General features: G+C 39.3%; 1 protein-coding gene and 1 pseudogene across 3 annotated transcripts in view; one reads left to right on the top strand and one right to left on the bottom strand.

Moving 5' to 3' along the window:
* EMCN (endomucin) overlaps positions 1–13,257 on the top strand; it is a 103,367-nt gene extending 90,110 nt beyond the window's left edge. For 2 of the 3 annotated variants that reach the window (XM_060654558.3, XM_060654557.3), the window contains 2 exons: positions 5,390–5,463; positions 12,716–13,257. In XM_060654558.3, the coding sequence (XP_060510541.1) occupies positions 5,390–5,424 (35 nt within the window). In that variant the 3' untranslated portion in view covers positions 5,425–5,463; positions 12,716–13,257. Of the gene's footprint in view, positions 1–5,389; positions 5,464–12,693 lie in introns of all 3 variants that reach the window. The other variant, XM_078445856.2, reaches the window with a different exon arrangement.
* Positions 13,258–18,640: 5,383 nt separating this feature from the next.
* On the bottom strand, positions 18,641–20,320 carry LOC132693036 (tubulin alpha-1B chain pseudogene; annotated as a pseudogene).
* Between the last annotated feature and the right edge of the window lie 458 nt (positions 20,321–20,778).

The following is a 20,778-nucleotide window of genomic DNA, read 5'->3' as shown; positions in this document are numbered from 1 at the left end:
TAGTCACAGAATACAGATGGTATGCAACATGAGAGCTTTAGAATGACCGGCTCCATTTTACATATGCAGCAAAAAACAATTTTGGCAAACAAAAAGCAGCCAATATTGTCCCAATTCAAGAGCAAGATATCAAAGGCTGAATGTGGTCCCAACTTCAGGTAGGAAGTTCTAACTAGAACAAACTACACCAGGCAGACAGAAGACTTGAAAACTGAGGATGGGTACCCAGAATCTGCAGACATGCCCAGACCCCTCATGTGAGTCATTTGCGCTTATGAGAGACCTTCTTCATTCTTGCATCTAGTCTACTCTTCGATGTACACATTTCCTTTATTCCCACTGTGTTCTCTTGGAGGTAACCATCTGAATGGGCAAAGGAATAAAGTTCATTCATAGAATAATTGGAAACCACTTACAGTTTTCCGCTGGTTGTTCCCCAGCCTCAACTAAATTGCTATGCCTATTCTACCAGGTCAGGGAAGACCAGCCTACATGTGAACTAGTCTTAAATAAGGATCTTAAATGGTGATCACACCATTTGCCAAGAAAAGTGCTCAGAACCTGCCTGTGTCTAGACAAGCATCACAATAATTTCATGCACTCTCCTTAATCCCTTGGGGATATAACAAAACACTCTGCAGCCTTGGGGCTCTCCGAGCTGTGGGTTAGCAGGCTAATAAGCATTTGGAAGAAGCCTCCATGTAGAGCCCCTGTGGCTATCCTTGTGAGGAGAGGGCTGGGATCAGGACCACCTGCTCTACTACCCCCCATTTCTATCAGGGAAATGACAACTGACACCAGAATTGAGGCTTGAGGATTGGAAAACTCCAGAGAAGCTTGCGTTTCTTGGTTGCAAATTTAATACGTGATTCTTCTTTAAGGTCCAAGGAAAATTCGACATAAACTGATATCTCCCACTCACATTGTCACAAGGGTAATTAATCAGTGAAATAGACTATGGTGAGGTAGTTAGGAAGACCCTTAATTCTCCAAGATTCCTTTTCATCATAAGCAAATTTTTAGGTCACAGGTTTAAGGAGGAAGTATTACCATGGAAATAATAAAATCTATTCTCTGGTTCCTTTGTTTCTGCCAACCTTAATTTAAGAATCATACCTCTTTTAATGAAGTAACCTCTCAATGGTCAGCCCATCCTGATTTTCATGGGAAATATTTGGTGATAGGGAAAAACTAAAATTGCGCATTCAGAGTCTGTTTCAATAGCCTAGAATTAATAATCTAAAACACAATGATCTCCAAATGCTGTTTGTACTACCACAATTTTTATCAGTCTGGCCCCTGAAACACTCATCAACAAATCTCTGTTCACTCTCTTTTAAATTCAAATATGTTTTTTTAACAAAACTATGCTCACAATACTCAACAGAAGTTACATTGTTATAATTATTTTTACCCAAATATCTTTTGCCCAACAGTAACACTTTTCCTCAAAGGTAACTAGAATAAAACCTAAAATGGTTAGGTTTGGTACAAATGCACACCTTTAGCCAAATTTTCCACTATCTCCTATATAAAAGTTTTAATAAATCTGAAAAATACAGAAAATAATTTGATAGAACGAATATCTGACTACCCACCACTCAGAATTGCTGACTGTTACATTTCATGTTATTTGCTCTGTGGCCTAAGAAATACAGTGTTAATGTGCCTAAGTGGTAACAAAATGAAATTTGAGCTTCAATGGCCATAAGAACTCATTGGATTAGTCAGTACTTTAATTTATAAACTCTGGTATTATATCTCAGAATAAACTGTGCCATTTTAGAGGTCAATAAATCATGTTTCCAAGGAAACAAAGCTCTGTAGCAACCCATCTTCAGGGGAAATGCCAGTGAATACTAAAGTGCCTGGGTTTCCAGAAGCCTCCATGAGCCATAGTTATTGTTCTGGTCATTTTCTCCTAATAAGACAGTTCCTTGCTCCAAAGCCTCCTCTGATTAGGCCATGTTGTTTATCCATCCACACCTCTTGCTTTCTTTAAATATGTACTCTCTCAAGTAGGTTCTTCTGCTGAAAAGGTAACCCGTAAATGTTTGCAATTTGATTATTTAAATTAGGAGTTTTCTTCAATGTAAAAGAAAAAGTCTGCTAGAGTACAACAAGAATCTGCTTTCAGAAAGAAATGAGCACCAAATATAGCAGATCAGGCAACCCTTTATGAGAACATACAAGATCCCACTCAGCTTTAGTAAGAAATCTGGCCAAGTTAAACATTACCATGATTGACTGCAAAATATACATATGTGCCATAATGCATTTTAAATACGATTGCTACTTATATCACATCTCAGAAAGTTAATATACATTGCCTTTTTTTAATATTAAAGACTGTAAGAATTATGAAGAAAATTCCTTAAAGAATATATGACTTCCCAGAAGAAAGAAAGCATAGTGTCTTTGAATTTCATTTTAAAGTACTACTTGAGGGATGCTTGGGTGGATCAGTTGGTTAAATGTCTGACTCTTGATTTTAGCTCAGGTCACGATCTCACAGTTCATGAGATCGAGCCCCACCTCAGGCTCTGCACTGACAGCACAGACTGCTTGTTCTGTTCTCTCTCGCTCGCTCTCAAAATAAATAAATAAATGTAAAAAAATAAAGCACTACTTGACATTGAACCATTTGGAAGAAGAAAAAGCAGATCTTAACTCATAATTTTCCTCTGCTTAGAAAACTGCTAGGTTTGTATTATCTAAGATGAAGTTCACTTTGGCATGTTTACAAGGCATTTCGTGATGCACCAGACTTCCTCTTGCTTAGTTTGTGAACCACGTACTAACTCATATTCTCCAGGCACTATTCATCTCCCATCCCTGTCTTCCTTGCTGAACTCAAGCTCTTTTGAAGGAGGAGATGGTGTCTTGCTCCCTTTTGTCAACCCTTCTCTCCCCCACCCCCTGCCACTTCCCCATTACGGTAATGACACATTATGAGTATATTGTTAGTATACTAACACTAATTAGTATATTATGGTAATTACTCCTTAAGTGTGCAGTCATTATTTTTACAAATGAAAGAAAGAAAGAAAGAAAGAAAGAAAGAAAGAAAGAAAGAAAGTGTGAAGATGAGGAAAAAGATGAACGGATTTAGAAAGGCATACATCGATTCAGCTTCTGTCTTAGCCCTTCAATATCTGCCCATACCCTGCATTTCCATCAAGCCTCCCTTGACTGTCCTAGGTGTACATGGTCTTTTCCTCTTCCAAACTTGTTTTTTTTCATTTGGCAAATCAATATGCATCACTGCCTTGAAATACCTCTTCATGGCTTAAACTTCCATTTTATTTATTTTTTATTAATTTTTGTTAATGTTTATTCATACTTAAGAGAGAGAGAGGGTGAGCATGAGTGGGGGAGCAGCAGAGAGATATGGAGACAGAATCCGAAGCAGGCTCCAGGCTCTGAGCTGTCAGCACAGACCCCAACACAGGGCTCGAACTCACAAGCTGTGAGCTCATGACCTGAGCCGAAGTCAGACACTTAACTGACTGAGCCACCCAAGAGCCCCTTAAACTTCCATTTTAATATTTGACCACATTTTGCATAATGGAGAATAGAGAAAACTAGAGAATAGAAAAGAATTAAAAAGGTCTCATGAAACGCAACACAATACAATCATTAATGGCTTGGTGTATCTCTTTCCAGCTGTTTCTTTGTAGGTGCGTGTTTCATTTGCTTTTACCAAAGACATTATTATAACCTATTGGATTCATATTGTAACTGAATCTTTCTCGTATTTTCTATTCCCAGTTAGACAGAACTTGGAGGGAGATATTAAGAATTGGAATGATTTTCGGGGCACCTAGGTGGCTCAGTCAGGTGAGGGTCCGACTTTGCCTCAGGTCATGATCTCGCGATTCGTGGGTACGAGCCCCGAGTCGGGCTCTGTGCTGACAGCTCAGAGCCTGGATCCTGCTTCGGATTCTGTGACTCCTTCTCTCTCTGCCCCTCCCCCACTCACACTTTCTCTCTCTCTCTCTCTGTCTCTCTCTCTGTTGCTCAAAAATAAATGTAAAAAACAAATTAAAAAAAGAATTGGAATGATTTTCATAAGCTTCACCTGACATGACTCTGACAAACAGTAGGGGTTCAATAATTTTTTTATTTTGTTCACTTCTCATTCCTGTACTTCATAGTCACGGATTGCAGGAGGTGCTGTGCTTTTTGCAAAATAACAATAGTGAGCACAGAGTTGTGCTGGAAAGCGGCTAGGAGGGCTGTCGCTCTGTGCCCGGGATTTCTCAGAGCATGGCACCTAAGGGGTTCTTGAAAGGGAGTCCCGGGTTGTTCTCCTCGTTGGTCTCTGGCACCATTTAGTACCACCATGATAGTGCTGGTGACAGGTGACATTAACGGAGTTCCCAGAAGACAGGTTTCTAAAAGACAGATAAAAGTTGGAGCAAAACAATGACATTTATTCTCAAAGCTGGAGACTTTGACCCATACCGCTTTTATATAGTGTGACTGATGTTGATACTTGAATCTGCCTGAAAGATGCAGGTAGCGTGCAGTGTGTTGATCATGAATGAATTCAGGGGCATGTAAAAGCACTTGGGATCCTCTGCTTCCCATTATCCTAGGTCAATATTTATATTTATATTTATATTTATATTTATATTTATATTGGGTGACGGAATAACACTGTTATTTTGACTAAAGCCCCCTCTACTGCTCTGTATATCACCAAAGGGTTTATGTTGGCTTCCAAATTCCTTTTCACAAAACTCTTACCCAACTCTTTAAACAGAGGACCCTAGAATGTCTTCCTGATAAAATGGCAGTTTAAATATATAATACAGGGGCGCCTGGGTGGCTCAGTCGGTTGAGCGCCCGACTTCAGCTCAGGCCACGATCTCGCGATCTTGCGGTCTGTGAGTTCGAGCCCCGTGTCGGGCTCTGGGCTGACAGCTCAGAGCCTGGAGCTTGTTTCCGATTCTGTGTCTCCCTCTCTCTCTGCTCTTACCCCGTTCATGCTCTGTCTCTGTCTCAAAAAAAAAAAAAATAAATAAACGTTAAAAAAAAATTAAATATATAATACAGTTTTGCTTAGGCTCAAGGAACAAGCAAAAAACTATAACTCATTCCCGAGAGTGCCTCTCTTATTATCACTTCCTGACTCACAACCCCTGCTCCCAGAGAATTAGTTGAGCATTGCTCCTTTAGGGTGGAAACAGATGATGGTGGAACAAAGCTCGTAAATCTTGGTGAACAATTTCCAGGCGATACCAAGAGGCAGATTGTGGCTCTAATGACATTCTTGCCGGGAAATTGGACTTTCCTTGAAAAATAAAAAGCAAGCCAAGAAACCTTATTTTCATCCCTATTCACTCTCTGAGCTTAGGGATCAAAACATTTCTTTTGTTTGTAGGTGAGCACTCTGCACAAGGAAAAACCAAGAACTGACAGCTTGACGAATCCTCTCCACACCTGGGCAATAAATGTGTAAGTTTTTTTAATTTCATTCAGTGAGATGCTCATTAATATCTGCTTTGTTAGAGTGCTGTAGCTTAGATTATCTCGAAAGATTTTTACAAGCTGAAAAGTTAATGGTTTGTGTCAGGGAGACCATCATTATCTATTTGTCTAAAAACAAACTCTAAGAAGATTTGCCAGAGAACTGCATATATTGGGGGCTATAGAAGATTCTTCCAGTTGCCTTGCCTGCTACAATTCACTCTGCCTATTGGCAATGTTTTCACGTAAATGCACTTTGCCTTTACCTCGGTCAGAATATGCACACTAACAGTGGCAGTTAGACAGGGTTCTATTGTTAACAGAGACTCAAAGGACCCAGAATGGCAATGCTTACAAATTTTCAGTTTATTGCAAGAAAAAGATGTGATACAGCAGCTGCGCTAACGTAAGGAGATGCATCCCAGCCAAAGACTGGCGGAGGGCAAGGGGTTCAGAGGAGGGAGGTAGGAGGTCCATTTGTCCTCCCTCTGTAAAGACTGCACCAGGACATCCTTTCCCTGTGGGTGCAGGAACCATGGGTGTGTATGCAAAGCACCTCAAGCAAGGTGATCCAAAAAGGTAGTCTCAGCTGGGGTTTCTGGTATGCAGCGGGTCACGAAGGCATAGTGTTGCTAAATAACTAGCTGAGACACAGAGCCCGCCAGTGTCTCTATGAGAACAGATGCCAATGAGCAATCTCATTGCAGCAGTTGTGAATCAAGAAATAATTGAAACCTCTCAAAACTATGGTTACGAGCGACATTGTTACTCTGTATGTTCTGTGTTTTGACCGGGAGTCCGTGCAATGCACATACATTTCCTCCTTCAGTAAAACAGCTCAGGCCAGTTTCTTGCCTGCTAGAATCAACCCTCTTGGTTTAGCATGGGATTGTCTTTTGCTTTCCTAGAATTGAGTAAGAAGATTTTCTTCCTATTTTAGTTTAGTTTTCACAAGATGCATTGATTAAGTGCCCTCACAATTAGCGTTTGATGCTTTTTAGAACCTGCAGAAGAATTTACCCTTCGGCAACTAACAATAAAAAAGCAAAAAAACAAACAAATACGCATATGCCCAGAATTGACCTGACCACGATAGTAGGCACTCTGGGTGGTGTCCAGAGGAAGGGATATTATTTTCGTGTCCACTACCTATGTCTACTACCCAGCTAGTAATAGCGCTGTCACGGACACTCAGAGAGCACTTGTAGAATAAATGATGCTTGCCACATTTCTCCAGCCAGTAGCAGGAGATGGAGACAGAGGACTGCCATCCAGATGTGAACACCAGTGTCAGATTCTATCCCTTTCTAGCCAGCAAGGGTGGATTAGAAAGAGAAGAATCTGAGATTCTGCCTATCCTTTCGCGATGGACATTTTTAGATGCAAAGTTGGAGAAGCTGAGAAATTTAAGAAGTTTGTGGAGGCAGGTGGTCCAAACCTATCTAGTACATGGAAAACTTCCTCTCATGCCTGCTAGGGTTCCTTTGCAACTTGTGGCTAGTCAAAAGATGCTTTCTAAATTATCAAAATGCTCAACTCTTAGTGACCAACTGTCCAATTTGGCAGAAGACAAAGTCTTCTTTTCAGTTGGAAAGAAAAGGTATACAGAAGTAAGGGATAGTGGTGACCCAAACAAGCTCAACAAAATAAACTTTTGTCCAGTTCCGATTCCTTTCCATTTTTTATACTTTAAAAAATATTCCTAGCCTTTAATTTCGTGTCTTTAAATTCTCAGAAATAAGTAGCTTTTGTCTCTCGTCTCTGTAATTTTGGAATTACATAACCATGTTCTGAAGAGTAAAGATCAGAACAGGAAGAAACAAGTTTGACATATCAATTCGACTATTTGTCTAACTTTTTTTCAGTCTATTTCTCTTGGCAATCGTTGTACTTTAAACGCAGTAACCAGTGAGCAATGACTTTCTAGATTATCAATTAGAAATCAGATATCAACTCAAGAGATTCAGAATAAATAGGAATGCAGTCATCAGAACCAGAAGCTTTGGGAAAAGAAGTGGGGAATTTTGGAACTGTGGAGGAGTAGCAAAGTTCACAATGTTAAAATCTTTCGTCTCAAAATCAAATTCTGGATAAACTTAATGTTTGCTGCTTCATATATCAATCCTCTGTTTTGTGCAGAGCATTATATTTAATGTGATTTGGCAGGGCAGAGAAGAATTCCAAAATACTTATAACTTATGATTCTTGCCCTCTCCAAAGTTTGCCTAGTGGTAACATTAAATCACATACAAGAAATAAGATAATAATTAGAGAAAAAAAATTAAAAGCTGTGTGAGTGTGATTGACACTGATTCAACAATTCAAACAGATTTTAAAATCTCGGAGATTTTATACCAACAAGAGGAAAATTGGTAAGGGCTCCAGTAAAATATTATCCTTTCACTGCAGATGGATTGCTCCATTTAGGGATCATAACTTTTTAAGAGTAAGAAAAGGATCACATCAGCTTAAACTTTCCCTATATAAATCACTTTGGTCCCATCTATTACCTGGTACCACCTTCAAAATAGCTATTAATGTGGAAATAATTTCTGTTAAATTTTGAAGGCCACCAGAATCAAAGATTAGAAACATATTAATGGTATGCAATTCTAGATATATGTGGGCTCATTTATAATGTAAATGTGCTCTGTTATCTTCTTCTGAGATTAATTCTCTTACAACAGGGAGTGGTAAGGATGACATAGCTAGAGGAATGTGTTTGCTGTCACAAAGAACTTCTGCTAAGCCCAAAATTTCTATGCAAAAACGTGGAACAGGCAAAGTACATTCTTTTGTTATTGATGCCAACAAATGGTCTGAGCAAATTGGTCAATAATGAGCATGGAGGTGGGGACATTAGCTAGTAATGTCTTTATGGGGAAATATGTATAAAAAGAACTATGCAAAAAGAGAGAGTAAAAGAATTTATGTATGTTTTATTAAGTAACTGATTAAAATTTTTTAAAACATAAAACAGTATAAGGAAATTCAATGGAAAAGATAGGAATTCTACCACATCATGACTTAAAACTTCCAAGCACAAAAAAAATTATCATAAAGAAAATTATGAAACAAAAAACAAATTGGGAAAATGTTTGTCAAAAACATGAGACCAAATAATTAACTTCTTAAATATACCAAAGGCATTATACAGATTAGGAAATAGAAAAGTGAGCAAAGGCTAGGAACAGGCAATTCATAGAGGAAGGAATAGAAATGATAATATAAAATTACAGAAGAGTTACTATAAAATCTTAAAAAATGTGAATTAAGACCAAAAAAATTATAACCTTCAATTTAATTAAACCTTTTTTTCTAATTTTTAAAAATCATACTGGTGAAGCAAATAATATCATATGCTGCATTTGAAAATCTAAATTCGATTAATCTTTCTGAAGAAGAGTTTGGTAATATTTTTATTAAAGGACTTAAAAGATTCACATTGGTCACCCAGTAACTTCACTTTTAGGAAACTTTCATAAGGATATGATTTGAAATGTGACTAAAGATTAATATATAAAGAATAGTAGCAAACACTTAGAAACAGTTTAAACGTCTAATGGTATGGAAATTTCAAGTAAATTATGCTTCATGCAATCAATGACATTATATAACTTAGCAAAAGTAATTCTCAAGATGATTTTTTAATTACATGCAAACACATCCAAGATATAGGTTAAGTGGGGGAGGGGACAAATTTAAAACTGAACAGAAAGCATTTGATTGTTCCACCACCAATTCTGTGCTAGAGGAAGGCAGGCAGCTCCTGCTACCTGCATGCTCCCTCACCAGCAGGCTCCCCCTCCATTCTGTTCCAAGCCCCCTGACAGTTTAAGTGGTGGGAGTTTCAGATCAAGAACCAAAAGTCTGGAAAGACCAGTGACTTTATGAGAGTCTCATCCCACAGACCCTCAGCATTATGGAATGTTACTTATTTTCATTTTTCTCCCAGATACAATTCATTCTTTCTGTCATTTCTCAATGGTACCGTGAACATCTAAAAGCACCTTTGTGAACTTCCAGAAGAGCTTAGCATGTTTTTCAATTATTTTTGTTGCATTTTAAGATGAAATAGCTGGGACTAAAAAGAAAAATCATGAAAGAGATTTATTTTCTGATCCTAGGTATGGCCCTGAACAATCTCCTTAATAATGCTTTGCACTGGGCTCCACATCTATAAAACCAGGATAGAAAGATCTTTTCTTTTAAGCCTATTTTGCTTCTTTGTTTATAAAGTATTGTCAGCGTTGGTAAAGAATCTATCATGATACTTTATTACAAACGTGATCATTCTATTCTTTATAAGAATCATAAATTTATAAAATTTTAGGGTTGTGAGATATTAAGGACCTTAAAGTCTTGCATTATCATTATTGAAGACAACACACTAAATTTAGAGAGATTATAATGTTGGAAAGGAAGCAAATACTGATATTGGTGTAGACATTCAAATTGAAACTGCCAACTAGTGGAAAAAATCATTAACGAAGCAAAACCCATTTCTTGAGAAAGATTTTCAATGTGGAATATACTCTGACCAAAACTCCAGTTTGTTTTCATATTGCTTGCTGATTCTTGAAAAAAATATGGTATTAATCGTGAGCATTATCTTACTCACGTGAATCCAGGTGTTTACCTAGATGGTCTGTGCTGCAAACTTTTGACTTTACCTGGGGACTCACCTACAGAGGAGTATGGGTCAGTTAAGCAAAAAATGACAGAGACCCTGCTCTTTGCCAAGTTCAAGGACAAGTGTAAAAAGGCTCATGACATGTCGCTGTCCTCAAGGGGCTTATAGAAGTGAAGAGCAATACATGTAAGGAAGATAATTGGACTTTAATATGGTAAATAATAAGACAGTGGTGTGTAAAGTTAAACATGGGACCTTGAAATTTAATGGCAAATCGCTTAGAAAAGATGGTATCTGAGCTGAAACTTACAGGATAAGAAACTGCGTGAATATAAAAGAAATTATAAATAATTGGTTAGCGTTGTGCTGTGCTGTGCTGTGCACATCTGTTGCTAGGTCAGTGAACCGCTGACACTGTTCCGTGGTGAGATTAAGTGTAGAAACTGAGAATGAGCCCTTAAAAGTCGTCATAGCAATCTGATATTGCTGCAACATTCTGTTCCTGTTGTTGTATTTTTTGAAATATCAGTTTGCAGCCAGTTAGAAATTTTTGGAAACCAATCTGGTCCTTCACCCTAGATAACTTGAGAAGCACTGGTCCAGAATCATAGTTCAGTGCCACAAAGGCTGGGAAATGAGGCTGAAGCAGTAGAGGGCCCCAGATCATGGGAGGTCTTGCTTCCCATGGTAAGTCATCAAGGACTTCAGAAAGTGAAAATGAAATACTTTTTCTAAGGAGAATAAAATCAGATTCTTTCCTCCTTGATTACTGCCATCAAGACATTTTCTCATTTGGGGAGACCTCCCCCTCCTGCAAACTTGGATGGAAAATACCCAGGAAATGAGTTCCAAATTTGAGAGGGGAGTCTGTTCTGCAGTCATGCCTAGAATTATTGTGCTCTTTCCAGAGCTATGCTACGCTCTACCATATACTGGACCATCTATCGGTTGCAGATGCTCTAGAGGACATCAGAAATACTCTGCTCTACAATCCTTCCCATAGCCTAAGGCATGGATCCAGTGACCACTCCCTGCTCTGCAAAGCACCCCCCGCTATGGCCACCAGTGTCTAACTTGCCCCCATGCGAGGCAGCAGTGTAACTAACTAACCCTACCAAAGCCCCTGCTTCCACCAACCATGCCATGAATGAGCGAGCAGGGTGCAGGTCTCTAACCGCTGGCACCACTGCGCACCCCACCCAGACTCTCGGGAACCACCAGTACTGCCATCAGCAGCACAACAATGTCTAAGCCCTGCCAGCTCAGACCACACCCCCCTTTTCCCACTTAGGCACAGAAGCCCCCATCTCCTGCTCCTTTGGGGGCCAACACGGAAAGTTGTTTCTGCATTGCAAAGAAGAAATCCCAAAGTGATCAAATAAAGCCCTGGCTCTCCTGCTCTCCTTCTTGTGAAGGAGAATTGGAGAGTTGTCTGTTCACATTTCACCCTGATAAGCACACAGCAAGCAGCAAAGCATGAAAGTGGCCAATAAACGTCTACTCACGTTGTCACCCCAAGGAACAGACCGCCAACTGCCTCCCATTAATGATTGGGTAGAGTTAAGGACTTTCATCAGAAGAGGAATATGATATTTGTGCTTGAGACACATCACGGAGTGTTTAATAAAGATTAATTCAAGAGAGGTAAGAGTAAGGAGTAGGACTGGAAACAGGAGTTAGAAAATTATTGCAATATTCCCTAGGAAAGGCACAAGGGCTTCGTCAGTTCTCCAGGTACAGTAGGGATGGAGCTGAAGAGGCAGAACGGGGTAGAGAAAAGTCTGGAAGGTGAACTTTTCCAGAGGTGGTGATTGATTGAATGTGGGCAGTGGGGAATGAGGAAGATTACAAGTCTAGATGTGCCCACCTTTCCAGCATGAGTACCTGGGTAGGTCATGGAGGTTAGAGCAGAGATTTGAATTGTGCAGTGAGAGGGAACCGGTTTGGCTGGCAGTACAGTAGCCCCCCTTTACCCATGGGGGACATGTTCCAAGACCCCGGTGGATGCCTGAAACCACGGATAGGACTAAACCCTGTACATGCTGTGTTCCTTTCCTGTGCATACATACCTATGATAAAGTTTAATTTATAAATAAGTCACAGTAAGGGATTAACAACATTAACGAATAACAAAATGAAACAATTATAAAAATAAACTGTGATAAAAGTTAGGTAAATGTGGTCTCTCTCTCTCTCTCTCTCAAAATATCTTGTTGTACTATACACTCCCTTCCTATGATGATGTGAGATAATAAAAATCATCTACTTGATGAGATGAAGTGAGGTGAACAACATAGGTGTTTTGATGTAGCCTCGGGCTGCTACTGACCTTCTGATCAATAGGTCAGAAGGAGGACCTCTCCTTCTGGACCGAGGCCAACTGCAAGTAGCCGAAACCAGGAGATGGGAAACCACGGCTGGGGTGGGGGTCAGGCTACTGTAGAGTGTTGTCCCTTGAGACACCTTGACTTTGAAGTGCTTGTGAGACAGTCAAGTGATTCCATCGGGTGGAAAAAAGCAAGTCACTCACATTTCTTAACAAGAAATGGTCCCTCCGGCATCTTTACTTCCTCACTTTCTTGCAGTCTGAACTTTTTCCCCCCACAGGCTTCATCTTCAGCTTCTGTGCTCCAGGGGTAGCAAGGGAGAAAGCTTCGTGGACTCTTCCCTGATGTCCAGTCCTGCTCTCCAGTCTGCCAGTCACCTGTCCCAATAAAGTGATGTCCAGATGGCATGCAATAATTTCATAGAATCCGAAGAAGCCCGGGCCTCCCCCGTCATTTGTGACATGAAAAGCACATTACTACATTTTATAAGAACATGCTTGGGAGTTTTAGGAAGGACCTTTGTGAGCAGCTAACCTGACAGCCAGGTAGGTGGGTTCCCTGATGACATGACCTTCCCTTGAGTTGAAAGTTTCCAGAGCCGACAGTTCCTATCCATGGAGACTTTCCTATTTTCTTGGTGTTCTCATATTACCTAATGTTTGTATTTATTGTTTTGTACTATGTTAATGCAGGGACAATTTGCAAGTGTATTATTAAATGTTAGGTAGAAATCATGCCATGCCACTTCGTACATAAAGGTATTTTATTCATATTTTCATGTGTTACTTTTAATAAATAATTACTATATTCAACACACTAAAATATCATAATGTGACTGTGAAAATGGCAATGGTATTGTCTTCCCATAATTTTGAATATTTGGGTGCTGATTATTTGAACATGAGAACTCACTAATGAAAGACATCTGCAATAAGTGAGAAAGGAACAAAGGATTCACATATCAGACTCCGTTAAAGGGAAGTCAATTTAACATCTCTTTGGTTTTTCTATTTGTAATTCACACTATGTGACAAGGATGTAAGGGCATTTATGACACTCTGTACTGCATTCATTAAGATGATAACAGGAGTGAGACTTTTTATAATCCATTTGGTTGATAGAGTCTGTGTGCATTTTTAAATTTTTTTTTTTAGAAATGTAATGATTTGTTCTAGCAATCATTGTCAAACGTCCAGTGTGTAGAAACCAATACTTCATAAATACATAACTATGATATGACTTCTCAGTATATCACTTTCCTAAAAAACAAAACAAAACAAAACAAAAAAACCCTACGATTATAGCTGCCCTCCATCAGGAGCCAGTTCTTCTGTTGAAAGCTGACTGATCAACCTTGACCACTTCTTGGACACAAGGGATCGAAATGTCATATTGGTTGAAGTTCTATGGAAAGCCTTGGAACTAATGCGCTGCCAGTGGCAGGAAGCTCTTTAACTTTTATGATTACCTAAGCTGCTTTCCATGATAAATTACCTTAGTGTTGTGAGGGCAGTGTAATAGAGACAGAATTTTGTATTTAAAACTGCTTTTTAAAAGTTCATTTTTTTACAGTGTATTTCAACACTTCCAGCTTTAAGAATTATATAAATAATCATCTTGGTTTTAGCCTCCTGATGTCTGGATTATGTCTAATCAAGGACACCAAGCAAACATATTATTGAATGATGCCTCTTTGTGTTTCTCCGAGAAGAGACATGGAGAATAAGGGGGAGGAGGGCAGGGAAAAAGCAAGCACGAAGGTAGAGAAAAAGCCAAGGATCTCTGACATGCATCTCCCTTGAGGGATGCCTTGCCCATGGTCAACTCTAACCTACGAGCCTTTAAATGGGAACAGCAATGAGTAGAGCAGTGTCTCCCAAAAGAAAATATCCCAACACCCATAGAACGCTCTACTGAGTCTCTCAACAGAAACCTTGTTACACAAAATGTACCGCAAAGAAACAAACTTTTCTGCGATTTAAATGACTACAAGTGATATATTATTCTGGTTTCTAGAAAAACCATTTTCTTGACTTTTCATAAGTATTGTTGAAAGAGAGTTTACAAGGTGCAGAAAAGGGAAAGCTTTTTAATGGTCATAAAAGAACGAAATTCGTTCTAGTTCAAGAATTTCATATAAAGAATATGCTTTATACTAACAAATATAGCATTAAATCTTTAAAACAGCCTAAGTGAAAAGAGGATTGAAGATTTTGCAGAGATAATAGTGGCATTTTACAACATCAATCTCTTTCGTAGGTAATGTCTACATTTTTATAAATCAACTTAAGGTTCTGTTAAAGTAGGGTGTTTTGTTTTCAAGCCACAATTGCCATTAATCAGATGTTTCTTAATTATCTGATTTAGATGATCTACTTTTTATGCCTGACTTATTGTAAGCTTTTTATTCTGATATGTAGTTCAAATGTCACTGCAGCAAAGGAAAGGCTGTATTTATATCAAAGCTAAACCTTTCTATGTTTTTGTTCTGCATGGCAATATGAATATAATTTAAGTCTATCAGTAGTCAAAACCTAAACAAGCGCTAATTAACTGGCACTGTTGTCATCTGAGAATAAGCAGATGTTGTTGGATGACATAGGGCCGGTGATCAGCCAGCAGGGAGAGACTTCTAAATTCCCCCTTGCTGAGCTGAAATATTCCATTACACATCTGACAAATCTATGCCTTATTACTTGTCTACCTGCCATCGTGAGGATCAACTTAGGACATGGACAAACCTTCAACAATGAACATGCTGCTTTCCCTGATTTTCTCTGTTGAGCCCTACTTGTGATTATGCAAGATTTTATGGGGTTCCAAAAAGAAAAGTAGATAATGTCCTTTTAAAAGTTATGTGTTGGGTGATCCTAGTCTCAAAGCTATGAAACTGCTAATAATGACCCATATTAAAGATATCCATCACTTGTGGTTAATTAAATAATAGTTACCTTGAACTAAGAATTTATGATGGATGATCCATGGATCTTTCCTTAAAAATTTCTCCACAAATACAAACCAGATTTCTCGTGTTTCATTAAATGAGTATACTTTGTCCTTGCTTCAAAGGGATTTGTCTTACAGGTGGCCCTGGATATATTTTCTTGTTCTGGATACTTTTTAAAAGCAAAACAGTTTTGACAAAGAAAATGGAAAAACATCTATCATGTCCATCGATGTTACATTCCTGAACTTGAAGTCAGAATTCTACTGCAGTGATCATGGACTAACATCATTAGTTAGCTAACACCATATCCAAGACTCCCTGTGTGTCCGGCATTATACTAAACACTGCACATTCATCATCTCAGTTAATCCTCACAATAATAGTAAGAAATAACTTCTAACCTTTTATTATGTTTTGCTTATTATTGTTATTGTCATAAGCACAAACAAAAACATATCCATTTTAAAGATATGGAAGCCAAGACAGAAAGTTAAATAACTTACCCAAGGTTGTACAACTAGATAAGAGCAAAACTTTGGATTCCAACCTAAATCCCAAATCCCTGTTCCTCATCACTATACTACTTAATCTTTCTAATCTCAGTTTATTTATCTATAAAAAGGGGTGAAAACATTATACCCCTTGCCATAGTGAAAACCAGGGACCAGATTTATCATCCCCTTATAAACAATTGAAAAAACTAAACATCTGTTTCAGACGATGGACAAAAGGCAGAACTGGACCATGATCCCTAAGAATAGAGAGACAAAATTGTGAGTCCTATGAAGTCCTGACTTTGACACATTTCAGACCAGTGGCATAGAGGGGACCCCGAAGTAGAACCTAAGAGTCATACTGAGTTGAGGACACGTAGATTGAAGCAAGGGGACTAAGGTAGCCAAAATTTGTGGAGGAGAGTACCAGACAGGAAGGAGCTACATAAAGGCCTCCAAAAATCTGCATTTGGTGACACTGTATCTGTTGATAATGGGATATTAAACTGTGCATACACTTAGGGTGAAATTCCATGAAACCAGGCAAAAAAAAAGGGGGGGGGGAGCTGTGTGCTGAAAATTCCTAGACATCATAAAGGGTAGAAAGACATTCAAGAAAGAAAGACATTCAATGACCAATGATATTGGGAAATCCTCATTGATCACCTTGATTAACAAGCCCATAAGAGTCACACTTTAGTATAGTTGTGCTAAAACACCTATAGAGTAAAGGTGGCTTTAGATAAACCCTAGCCCAGCCTAAAAGCAATCCCAAAAGAATGAAAAAAGCACAACACATTTAAAGGTCTCCCAGGACAAAGTCTGACAATCTTTTATAAAGAGAACAAAATAGGACAAAATAACAAATCAACGTAAAGTTCCAAATATTCATCATCCAATATAAAATGATACAGATGCCCCCAAAGAAGTATGCTGTGAACCTTAATCATGAGAAAAATTAGTTAACAAAAGTGATTTTTAACAAGGATGCTATATTAATTCAATGGAAAAAGGACAGACTTCTCAACGAATGGCTCTGGAACAATAGTTTTCTCGTGTGAATAAAAAAACTAAAGTCAACACTTACCTCATACCACACACAAAACAACTTGAAATGTGTCACAACTTAAACATTACATCCAGAGGGGCGCCTGGGTGGCTCAGTCAGTTGAGCGTCCAACTTCGGCTCAGGTCATGATCTCACAGTCCGTGAGTTCGAGCCCCGCGTCGGGCTCTGTGCTGACAGCTCAGAGCCTGGAGCCTGTTTCAGATTCTGTGTCTCCCTCTCTCTCTGCCCCTCCCCTGTTCATGCTCTGTCTCTCTCTGTCTCAAAAATAAATAAACGTTAAAAAAAAAAATTTAAACATTACATCCAGATATATAACATTTGCTTTCTATAGTCAGTAAAGATTCCCTAAATAGGACATAAAAGGCCAAAACTAAAAACAACATGATAAGTTGAATTTTATCGAAACTAAAAATTCTGCATTTTGAACGAGCATTAATAAACTGAAAATGCAAACTAAAGAATAGAAGAAAACATGGGAGTTACATATGTCTGACAAATGGCTTATATCTAGAACTCAGTCATTAATAAAATGCAATTTTAAATCTACAATGAGATACCACTACATATCCACAAGAAAGGCTAAAATCATAAAGGCCAATAATACCAAGTGTTGGAGGGGATATGGAGGAACTAGAACTCTCATACACTGCTAGTGGGAATGTAAAATAATACAACCATTTGGAAAAGAATTTAGCAGATTCTTCTTGAAAAAAGGAAAGTTTTAAAAGTTAAATGCCTACTTCTCATATGACAAAGCATTCCACTTTTATATATTTACCCAAGAGAAATGAAAACACATGTCCTGGCTGTACAAAGACCTATAACTAAAGGCTCTTTTCATAATAGCCAAAAGCTATAAACAATAAACAAATGGTGGTAGAATCATACAATGGATTACCACGCAGCAATCAAATGGAACAAACTACTCATACCGTCCCCCAAAATGGATGAATCTCAAAAACACTATGCATTATGCTGTAAAAAGAAGCCAGGGACAGTGGTGTGCATACTTTATGACTCCATTTATATGAAACACTAGAAAAGAAATCAAACCAATGTCAGTCTTGAGCCAGGGATGAAGGGGAAATGCCAGGAAACAAGCACAAGGCAATTTTTTTTGAGATGATAGAAATTTCTGTAGTTTGATTGTGGTGTGGGTTAGATGGTGTACAGATTTGCCCAAACTCAAGCTACACATTTAAAATGGGTATAATTTTGGGGCGCCTGGGTGGCTCAGTCGGTTAAGTGTCCGACTTCGGCTCAGGTCATGATCTCACGGTCCGTGAGTTCGAGCCCCACGTCGGACTCTGTGCTGACAGCTCAGAGCCCGGAGCCTGTTTCAGATTCTGTGTCTCCCTCTCTCTGACCCTCCCCCGTTCATGCTCTGTCTCTCTCTGTCTCAAAAAAAAATAATAAATAAACGTTAAAAAAAATTTTAAATGGGTATAATTTTAAGTATAAAATATGCCTTAATAAAATTGACTTAAAAATATTTTGTAAACTTTTTAATATTTTTTTCCTTCTTACACTTTTACTTTGAGACATGATAGGAAAATTCGACAAGTACACATGGAAAAATAAGACGTGATCACAGTGAAAATTGGAGACAATCAAACCAGAAACCTTTAACGCTTGTCAGCTAATGTGGAAGCTAAAGTTCTGAGAGGGACGTGCTGCAAGGCTGACAGGAATGGTAAACGGTGTTCCTCTCTTTCTTCCTCACCCTCTCCTTCAACAGAATCCACACCAATCTCCTCATAATTCTTCTCCAGGGCACCTATGTCCTCAGCAGCCTCAAAAAACTCTCCTTCCTCCATGCTTTCACCCACTTACCAGTGAATAAATCATACATACATCAGGTGAAACCTGTGGTCCAGGCGAGCCCAGGACTCAGCAATGGCTGTGGTATTGCTCAGCATGCACACAGCTCATTGTACTTTGGCCAGGTCTCCACCAGGTACCACAGTGAGAGACCTGTAATCAATACCAACTTTGAAGCCAGTGGGGTACCAGCCCACAAAGGGGATGCTTGGTCTTGTTGGTGGCAATGGCAGCACTGACGTCTTTGGGAACCACATTGCCATGGTACGACAGGCAGCAAGCCATGTATTTACCGTGGCGAGGGTCACATTTCACCATCTGGCTTTCTGGCTCAACTCACATACTAGTGGTCTCTGCTCAGAGGACTGTTCATGGTAGGTTTTCTCAGTAGAGATGACAAGGGCATATATGGCCAGAGGGAAATGGATGTGGGGATAGGATACCAGGTGGGTCTGGAATTCTGTCAGATTGAGGGCTCCATCAAATCTGAGGAAAGCAGTGACGGAAGACACAATCTGGCTAATGAAGCAATTAAGATTAGTGTAGTTTGGGCACTCAATATCGATATTTCTATGACAGATGTCATAGATGGTCTCTTGTCTATCATGAAGGCACAGAGTGCTCTAGGGTGACATGGGTAGTGAATAGGAGTTACAGGGCTCAACTACAGCTGTGGAAACCTGGTGGATTGGGTAAATGGAGAACTCCAGCTTGGACTTCTTGCCATAATCAATAGTTATTCCATCAGCCGGGAGGTGAACGCAGAACCAGTTCCCCCTCCAAAGCCGTGGAAAACCAAGATGTCTTGAACACCTGTGTGCTTGTCGGCCACTTTCTGAATTAGGTCCAAGATAAGGTCAATGATCTCCTTGCCAGTGGTATAATGCCCTTGGGCATAGTTATTGGCAGCATTTTCCTTGCCTGTGATGAGCTGTCCAGGGTGGAATAGCTGGCAGTTGGTACCAGTGTAAACGTCACCAATGACTGTGGGTTCCAGGTCTATAAACACTACCTCTGGCACACACTTGCCTCACCGAAGAAGATGTTTAAGGAGTCATCTTCTGTCAATTGGCATCTGGCCATTGGGTTGGATGCCATATTGCAGGCAATAGAATTCCAGTAGACATTGCTGATCTGGATACCAGCCTGGCCAACGTAGATAGTGACGCAGTTGTGCGTGGTGGCTACAGACTAGGAGGCACGGGCAACAACAGGAGCAGACACCGGGTCCCAGTTAATGTCCCTAACAAGCTGAGTTGAGGTAAGTCATGCACTGACTCTATAAAGTTTTTTCTAAAAGGAGGAGTTATATTATTACCTTTCTGTTATGGAGTGAATTGTGGTGCCCTCAAATTTGTATATTGAAGTTCTAACCCCCAGTACCCCCAGAATGTGATTGTGTTTGGGGATAGGGCCTTTAAAGCGATCATTAAAGTGATGAAGACATTAAGATGGACCCTCCTCCAATGTGACCGGTGTCCTTATAAGAAGAGGAAATTAGGAGACACACACACACACACAAACATGTACACACACACATACCGGGAAGACCATGGGAAGACACAGGGAGAAGACAAGTGTTTACAAGCCAAGAAAAGAAGTCTCAGAATGAAACCGGCTCTGTTGACACCTTAATTTTGGATTTTTTGCCTCCAGAATCATGAGGAAATAAATTTCTCTCATTTGAGCCTCTCAGTCTGTGGTACTTGTTATGGTATCCCTGGTAAACTAATACAGGCCTACAGGGTCATGGAGATAATTAAATTAGATTATGATTCATGGGAACACAAGATATAATAACTTTTTTCCCTTCTTGATTTTCCTAGTAACAACCAGGGTTAGAACTATTCATATTTATATTCAACATTAATTGGCAAGACTGAGATCCCTTTCCAACACCTGGAAGAATTCCTAAACCCTTCTGTTCTACAACTAGATTAGAACCTTCTCTTTCTAAGCATCATGACTCTAGTATTACCATTTAATATAAATGAGCTTGTAGTGAGGTTAAC

Source organism: Panthera onca, chromosome B1 (genome assembly GCF_046562875.1).
Source record: "Panthera onca isolate mPanOnc1 chromosome B1, mPanOnc1 haplotype 2, whole genome shotgun sequence".
Lineage (NCBI taxonomy): Eukaryota > Metazoa > Chordata > Mammalia > Carnivora > Felidae > Panthera > Panthera onca.
Note: the sequence above shows the minus strand (reverse complement) of the source record. Positions and strands in the feature narration are given on the sequence as shown.